At 43.8% G+C, this 9296-nt stretch overlaps 1 protein-coding gene across 1 annotated transcript; it reads right to left on the bottom strand.

The window, feature by feature from the left end:
• Positions 1–220: 220 nt before the first annotated feature.
• Positions 221–8568, bottom strand: LOC309564366 (uncharacterized protein; the record flags this gene model as incomplete). The annotated part of the gene is made up of 6 exons (XM_082268993.1): positions 8519–8568; positions 5391–5518; positions 5110–5231; positions 4900–5023; positions 4408–4496; positions 221–232 (listed from the first exon to the last, which is right to left on the bottom strand). Exons 1-6 carry the CDS (start codon positions 8560–8562, stop codon positions 221–223), a joined length of 519 nt encoding a protein of 172 aa, XP_082125119.1. The 5' UTR covers positions 8563–8568.
• Between the last annotated feature and the right edge of the window lie 728 nt (positions 8569–9296).

The raw sequence follows: 9296 nt of genomic DNA, 5'->3' as shown, positions 1-9296 counted from the left end.
TCGGCGATCGCAGAGCGCGGCACGCAATCACGGGAGGACGTCTATGGACGCCCTCCCGGCACTGGAAAACCGCGCAGTATTTGTCTTTCGGCTATAGCGTGGGCGGAAAGTGGGTGATAAACGCTGTTTTTTTTTTTGCTAAACAAACTAAAAATGACTGAAAAACAAAAAAAGTCTCAGTTTCTGTTTCAAACTCATGCAAATAGGTAATTTTTCTTATTCACTTATGAGGCTGCAAAAGAAAGAAAATGCAAGCGCATAGGATTGGAATGTAAAAAAGTCCATAATACATCCTAATAAATACAGAATCTCACAAAAGTGAGTACACCCCTCACATTTTTGTAGATATTTTATTATATCTTTTCATGTGACAACACTGAAGAAATGACACTTTGCTACAATGTAAAGTAGTGAGTGTACAGCTTGTATAACAGTGTACATTTGCTGTCCCCTCAAAATAACTCAACACACAGCCATTAATGTCTAAACCACTGGCAACAAAAGTGAGTACACCCCTAAGTGAAAATGTCCACATTGGGCCCAATTAGCCATTTTCCCTCCCCGGTGTCATGTGACTCGTTAGTGTTACAAGGTCTTAGGTGTGAATGGGGAGCAGGTGTGTTACATTTGGTGTTATCCCTCTCACTCTCTCATACTGGTCACTGGAAGTTCAACATGGCGCCTCATGGCAAAGAACTGTTGGGGATCTGAAAAAACAGAATTGTTGCTCTACATAAAGATGCCCAAGGCTATAAGAAGGCTAACTCCAGAAGGGGATATATTGTGTTGAAGAATCATTGGTCCAATCACTTCTACAGGCCCATTAACCTTTTGGTTCTGGTGAGTGGATCCCCAAAATGGTTTTCTTGAAGCACCTTCCACTGTGTGGAGCACCATAGCCCCTTTTGGCTTCAGCACTTTGCCAAGTACGGCTGCACCTGGCGTGGGACTGTTTACATAATTGGAATTTCCATATTTTGGAAAAAAAATTTCCCCATCACTTTTTGCACTTTAGCACCATTTATTGTATTAAAATTGGAATAAGCACCATTGCACTTTATGCACTTAACTTTATGATTTGGTTTTAGCACATGTGCACTTTATAGTTACCATTTTATGAATTTATGTAATTTATCTCTTAAAATTTAGTTATAGTAGCACGATTGAACTTTATGTAGATTACTTATTAATTGATGGTATTTACATGTATTTAATTTTGGATAGTCACACATTGCAAGCGCTATTTTTGGCACATTCTATAAGAAGATTGCCAAGACCCTGAAACTGAGCTGCAGCACGGGGGTCAAGACCATACAGCAGTTTAACAGGACGGTTTCCACTCAGAACAGGCCTCACCATGGGCGACCAAAGAAGTTGGGGTTGAGTTGCACGCGATAACCAGAGGTTGTCTTTGGGACATAGATGTATGAGTGCTGCCAGCATTACTGCAGAGGTTGAAGGGGTGGGGGAGGTCAGCCTGTCAGTGCTCAGACCATACGCCGCACACTGCATCAAAATGGTCTGCATGGCTGTTGTCCCAGAAGGAAGCCTCTTCTAAAGATGATGCACAAGAAAGCCCGCAAACAGTTTGCTGAAGACAAGCAGACTAAGGACATGGATTACTGAAACCATGTCCTGTGGTCTGATGAGACCAAGATAAACTTATTTGGTTCAGATGGTGTCAAGCGTGTGTGGCACCAGGTGAGGAGTACAAAGACAAGTGTGTCTTGCCTACAGTGAAGCATGGTGGTTGGAGTGCCATGGTCTGGGGCTGCATGAGTGCTGCAGGCACTGGGGAGCTACAGTTCATTGAGGGAACCATGAAATCAAACATGTACTGTGACATACTGAAGCAGAGCATGATCCCCTCTATTTGGAGACTAGGCCGCAGGGCAGTATTCCAACATGATAACGACCCCAAACACACCTCCATGATGACCACTGCCTTGCTAAAGAAGCTGAGGGTAAAGATGATGGACTGGCCAAGCATGTCTCCAGACCTAAACCCTATTGAGCATCTGTGGGGCATCCTCAAACGGAAGGTGGAGGAGCGCAAGGTCTCTAACATCCACCAGCTCTGTGATGTCGTTGTGGAAGAGGACTTCAGTGGCAACCTGTGAAGCTCTGGTGAACTCCATGCCCAAGAGGGTTAAGGCATTGCTGAAAAATAATGGTGGCCACACAAAATATTGACACTCCTGGGCTCAATTTGGACATTTTCACTTAGGGGTGTACTCACTTTTGTTTCCAGTACTTTAGACATTAATGGCTGTGTGTTGAGTTATTTCCTCCTACAGCTACTGGAGGGAAAAGGAACAGTGATTTGTCTACATGCTGCCCCCACCGCCCCTCCTATCCAGGTGTACAGGGGAGCCACACAGGCCCCCTGGAGCATGGGGCCCGGTTGCAATTGGAACCCCTGTAATTACGCCCCTTGCGCAAGTGAAATGAATGAGGTAATAAGATGAAATAGGTGATTATTAAAGGTACATGTGAAGTAAGTACTCCTGTCTATGGGAGTACTATAATAGTATTCCAAAACTCTTAATATCGTGATAAGTGCATAGTCCACAAGTAATATGAATAATGTAAATCAAGTACATCCAAGATCGGATAGGATGAATGCGAATCCCATGAATGAAAATCAAGTAGGTCACAGCAAATGACCACCACCGTTGTGTGACATCAACTTCCACTCCCATCAGATGGACACTTCCCAAATATCGATGCCCTCCATTTGCATGGTTAAGCAAAAGCGCTGATAAGTAAAGTGTTATGTGGAATCCTCTGGTGAAAAACCTTCTGTGCTGCAGCTCCCCCCCCCCCCCCCCCCCCAGGGCCATCTTACCGAATGGGCACGCTGGGCAGTTGCCCAGGGGCCCCACCTACCCAGCCCCAGCCAAGCATTAGTCCCGATTCCCGTGTTTAACCCACCGCCGAACTTAGCAGGTGGCAAGCCCCTGTCGGCCCTGCGCTGCTGTCAGGCCACTTGGGCCATGGAAGGGGAGCCCACAACTGCAGGAATGTCTGTCTGCCTTCACGGGAACAGGTGCACACAGGACAGCCGAGTCTGACTCCCTTCCGTGTGTGTGTTCACTGGACCCAGCCACCGAACTTGGAAGTTGTCATTAGACTGGCACCGCTGTACAAATAAATATCGCCTTATCGATAATTTGCATTTTTATTCTCGTGGGTGATTGTGTAGGTGGGGCCCCAGTGCACTGCATTGCCCGGGGGGCCTATAATGCTCTTAAGATGGCACTGCCCCCCCCCCCACCCCTTTTTCTTACCTGAGGAGGGGGCCTGGTGCACCGGCAAGGCACACTAGAAGAAGAGGATCAAAACAATTGCACAGAGCAGGTAAGTATAGACATTTTTGTTATTTTTATGGGAAAAAAAAATTAAGGTTTACAACTTCTTTAAAGCGGAGTTCCGGCCACAAAAAAAAAAAAATTCAATGAACATACCCCCGGGACAGTCAGGGCTAGTACATTCCATAATGGATAGCCTCTGATCTGTCCCGGGTCGCACTTACCTGCAAGAAGAATTACTCACTTTTAAAATTTCTTCTCCAACGTTGCCATCTCTGTTGTGGGCAGCTGAAGCCAGCGCGATCCTCTTCTGCGTCCTCTTCCGTGTCCCCTTCTCCCAGAATGCGCCTGCATCGGCCCTTCTTGTCACTTCCGGTGCGGCGCCGCATTCCTCCACAGCTTCTGGGCATGCCCAGAAGCTGTTTAGCAGGGAATGCGGCGTCGCACCGGAAGTGACGAGCGGAGCCGGTGCCGTCGCATTGATTCCTGGGAGCGATGACGTTCAGCTCCCAGGAATCATTTCAAACTGGAAGTGACGGCGCCGGCCGCGGCCGCCGAGGGAGGAAGTGGAAGAAAGGGGAGTATTTCTTTCTACAATAACAAGGTAAGTAAAAAAAAAAAAAATCCTAACTATCCATTTCCTTTTCAGGTGAAGAAAAGCAAGCGGATGGCCACAAAATCGATTATGTCGATTTTGTGGCCGGAACTCCGCTTTAAGGGTGCTGGCACTGATGCTGTTTTCTGTCACCTGCCTGATACTATTACATTACTATGGACAGTTTGTTGGACTTTATCCTAATTGACCTTTGAGTAAACCTGATTTCTTCAGTGCCATTTTTCCATTTATTCCCCTGTCTTGGGATCTATCCAAAGCATGGATCCATCCAGCCTTCAATGGTTCAGGCTGATGGTGGTGGAATAGTGTAAGGGATATTTTCTAGCACAGAAGCAAGAAGTTGGGTGTGTTAGATGCAAGAGCGTTATAGGGGTTGGACAGCAGAAACCTCTCTTTCTTCTGTGACTGATTGTATCACGACCAACCACTGGTGATTGAACTGAAAATTCTATATGATTTAACTGCCTGTGCAAATGTTACCTGATGATCCTGAGGGATCTCCTGATGTTCCACTTGGGAATACAGAGGACGGGGACATCTCTCTGGGGAATTACTGTTACTGGATCCATCTGTAAGGCTCGGTTCACATTACGTTGCTCCGACTTAGGGGGCGACCTGTGAAGTCGCGTGTAGCGCGACTTCGGCACGACTTGCACGGACTTCATAAAATGAATGTCTATGCAAGTTGCCTCCAGGTCTCCCCGAAGTAGTACAGGACCCTTTTTCTAAGTCGGAGCGACTTGTGTCGCTTCTATTAGAACCGTTCCTGTACCACACAATGAGAGCGTGACGGACCGCGACTTGTCAGGCTGACAAGTCACGGTCAAAGTCGGATCAGTGTGAACCGACACTTAGAGACACACACACTGACTGAATACATTGTTTCTATGTCTTTATATCAGAGGATGAGTGTATCTAGGGGGATCCTCAATAATCTTCTCTCCTTTACAAGAAATGAAAGTCTCCTCTTACCCGGTGATGTGAGGGGCGGCTGATTCTCCATCATGACGTCCTTGTAGAGATCCTTGTGTCCTTCTATATACTCCCACTCCTCCATGGAGAAATAGACAGTGACATCCTGACACCTTATAGGAACCTGACACACACAATGATACAGTCACCATCCAGACACATCCCTTGTCTGTTACTGGATAATGTCCCAGAATTCCCGGCACCGCTCACCTCTCCTGTCAGCAGCTCAGTGATCTTCTGGGTGACTTCTAGAATCTTCTTGTTGTATTTCCTTTCATGTGTCAAGGAGGGAGATGGAGGATCACCAAACTTTTTTTTATTGGTCCATAATCCTAAAGAACAAGATGATAACACAAAGACCAAGCTACCTATTGTAATAATAAAGTGATGTCATGTGACCTCCCAGAATCCTCCTCACCTCTCTGGTCAGGTCTGTGTTTTATTAATAGAGATAAGAGTGATGTCATGTGACCTCCCAGAATCCTCCTCACCTCTCCTGTCAGCAGGTAGATGATCTTCAGGGTGAGGTGTAATATGCTGTCCATCTTCTTGTCCCTTTTCTCTTCTGTTCTCTGTATATTTGTCATGATGAGGAAATCCATGTCGCTCCTGAAAGTCCCTACAGGGAAATTGCAAAATTACCATTTTGCTAAGCCTATAACCTACGAGGAGAATTCCAAAGCCCTCTTACAGTGCTTTGCGAAAGTATTCGGCCCCCTTGAACTTTGTGACCTTTTGCCACATTTCAGGCTTCAAACATAAAGATATAAAACTGTAATTTTTTGTGAAGAATCAACAACAAGTGGGCACAATCATGAAGTGGAATGAAATTTATTGGATATTTTAAACTTTTTTTAACAAATAAAAAAATGAAAAATTGGGCGTGCAAAATTATTCAACCCCCTTAAGTTAATACTTTGTAGCGCCACTCTATCAGTTTTGCAAATCGAGACACTGAAATGTTTGCCCATTCCTCCTTGCAAAACAGCTCGAGCTCATTGAGGTTGGATGGAGAGCGTTTGTGAACAGCAGTTTTCAGTTCTTTCCACAGATTCTCGATTGGATTCAGGTCTGGACTTTGACTTGGCCATTCTAACACCTGGATATGTTTATTTGTGAACCATTCCATTGTAGATTTTGCTTTATGTTTTGGATCATTGTATTGTTGGAAGACAAATCTTACATACATAGTTACATAGTAGGTGAGGTTGAATAAAGACAATAGTCCATCTAGTTCAACCTGTGTAGGTGTGTGTGGCTGTAATCATCTCACATACCCCTGAATGTTCTGATCCTTGAGATGTAAGTCTAAGAGTCTTTTGAAAGCCACCATACTACCCGCAGAAACCACCTCTTGTGGTAGAGAATTCCACAATCTTGTTGCCCTAACAGTAAAGAACCCCCCGCGTTGCCTGAGGTTAAAACGCTTCTCCTCTAATCGCATTGTATGCCCTCGAGTCCTCATGCAATCCCTTCGAATGAACAGCTTTTTTTCTAAGCTGGGATCCCCATTAAGATATTTATAAATTGCTATCATGTCCCCCCTCAGACGTCTCTTCTCCAGGGAGAATAAATCGAGCGATTGTAGACGATCTTCATAGTCAAGGTTTTCCACATCTCCGTCCCAGTCTCAGGTCTTTTGCAGACTCCATCAGGTTTTCTTCCAGAATGGTCCTGTATTTGGCTCCATCCATCTTCCCATCAATTTTAACCATCTTCCCTGTCCCTGCTGAAGAAAAGCAGGCCCAAACCATGATGCTGCCACCACCATGTTTGACAGTGGGGATGGTGTGTTCAGGGTGATGAGCTGTGTTCCTTTTACGCCAAACATAACATTTTGCATTGTTGCCAAAAAGTTTGATTTTGGTTTCATCCGACCAGAGCACCTTCTTCCACATGTTTGGTGTCTCCCAGGTGGCTTGTGGCAAACTTTAAACGACACTTTTTATGGATATCTTTAAGAAATGGCTTTCTTCTTGCCACTCTTCCATAAAGGCCAGATTTGTGCAGTATACGACTGATTGTTGTCCTATGGACAGAGTCTCCCACCTCAGCTGTAGATCTCTGCAGTTCTTTCAGAGTGATCATGGGCCTCTTGGCTGCATCTCTGATCAGTCTTCTCCTTGTATGAGCTGAAAGTTTAGAGGGATGGCCGGGTCTTCGTAGATTTGCAGTGGTCTGACACTCCTTCCATTTCGATATTATCGCTTGCACAGTGCTCCTTGGGATGTTTAAAGCTTGGGAAATCTGTTTGTATCCAAATCCGGTTTTTAAACTTCTCCACAACAGTATCTCGGACCTGCCTGGTGTGTTCCTTGTTCTTCATGATGCTCTCTGTGCTTTAAACGGACCTCTGAGACTATCACAGTGCAGGTGCATTTATACGGAGACTTGATTACACACAGGTGGATTCTATTTATCATCATTAGTTATTTAGGTCAACATTGGATCATTCAGAGATCCTCACTGAACTTCAGGAGAGAGTTTGCTGCACTGAAAGTAAAGGGGCTGAATAATTTTGCACGCCCAATTTTTCAGTTTTTTATTTGTTAACAAAGTTTGAAATATCCAAAAATTTTCGTTCCACTTCATGATTGTGTCCCACTTGTTGTTGATTCTTCACAAAAAATTACAGTTTTAAATCTTTATGTTTAAAGCCTGAAATGTGGCAAAAGGTCGCAAAATTCAAGGGGGTTGAATACTTTCGCAAGGCACTGTAGTTATTTACAGTGCCTTGAAAAAGGATTTATACCCCTTGAAATTTTCCACATTTCGTCATGTTACAACCAAGAACCTAAATGTATTTTATTGGGTTTTTTTATGTGATAGACTAACACAAAGTGGCACATAATTGTGAAGTGGAAGGAAAATGATAAATGGTTTTCAATATATTTTACAAATAAATATGTGAAAAGTGTGGCGTGCATTTGTATTCACCTCCCTGAGTCTTTGTAGAATCTCCTTTCCCTGCAATTACAGCTGCAAGTCATTTTGGGGATGTCTCTACCAGCTTTGCACATCTAGAGAGGGACATGTTTGCCCATTCTTTGCATAATAGCTCAAGCTCTGTCAGATTGGATGGAGAGCGTCTGTGAACCGCAATTTTCAAGTCTTGCCACAGATTCTCAGTTGGATTTAAGTCTGGACTTTGACTGGGCCATTCTAACACATGAATATGCTTTGATGTAAACCAAGGGTCTTCAAACTACGGCCCTCCAGCTGTTCAGGGTCTACAATTTCCATCATGTCTAGTCATGGCTGTGAATGTCAGAGTTTTACAATGCCTCATGGGATGTGTACTTCCGCAACAGCTGGAGGGCTGTAGTTTGAGGATCCTTGGTGTAAACCATTCCATTGTAGCTCTGGCTGGATGTTTCGGGTCGTTGTCCTGCTGGAAGGTGAACCTCCACCCCAGTCTCAAGTCTTTTGCAGACTCTGAAAGGTTTTCTTCTAAGATTGCCCAATATTTGGCTCCATCCATCTTCCCATCAACTCTGACCAGCTTCCCTGTCCCAGCAGAAAAGATCTGTTGATCACTATGGGGAGGGGGACAGTGCTGTCACAGGTCTCTATATGATGTGACACCACCAATGATGCGATCAATAATAAATCCCATTACCTGCTCCAGATTACTGCTAGTCCACAGTAGCATCCTCTCTTCATTTCAGCCGGAAATGACACAGTAGAGACTTCTGGTAGTTGTAGTCAATCATCATGGGACTCCAGAGGACTACAACAAAATGACTGCCATCCCCATGCCTCTTTAGAACAAAAATTTCTCTTTAGAATTTTAATGTGTTCCACAAATTTTATCAATAGCCATAAAACCAAGGATTACGCATGGGCAGAAAATCGAATTTCATATACAGCATTGAGCTACAATAAAATGGCTGTCATTGTTCCCAATTAATTCATGTCATTGTTATTATGTTATTGTACTGATTTAAAAGTTAAATTCTAAGAGTACTGTGCTTATTGGTCTTGTATTTTTGGATAAGTAGGAGCAGCTAGCACAACAGAAGACAATCTGTAGCCATAAAAATATACAAAAAAGTGCAGCGCTTATTTCTTAGCGCTGCACTTTTTTTTTTTTTATATATTTTATTGTTCTGATTTATTTAAAAAAAATAGTCATTTATAAAACAGTATGTGCAAGGAAATAAAGTGAAAAAAACAATTAAGATCATATAAATTTATGTCTGCACAGGCAGTGCTATAACAAAATGGCCGCTGATCCAAAGTGTAAACACGCTGACTGGTGTCTGTATGACGGGGAAAGAGGGGGTCCCGTCTTGTTAGGGTAGGGCCTTATATTTGTCACGTCTGAGCTATTAACAGTTAATAGTGTTAATTTATTTACATTAATTGATTAATATCGATATTGTGAACTCGTCACA

This window comes from Pelophylax lessonae (genome assembly GCF_965119305.1).
Source record: "Pelophylax lessonae genome assembly, chromosome: 9".
Taxonomy (NCBI): domain Eukaryota; kingdom Metazoa; phylum Chordata; class Amphibia; order Anura; family Ranidae; genus Pelophylax; species Pelophylax lessonae.
This window is presented reverse-complemented; position numbering and strand designations above follow the sequence as displayed.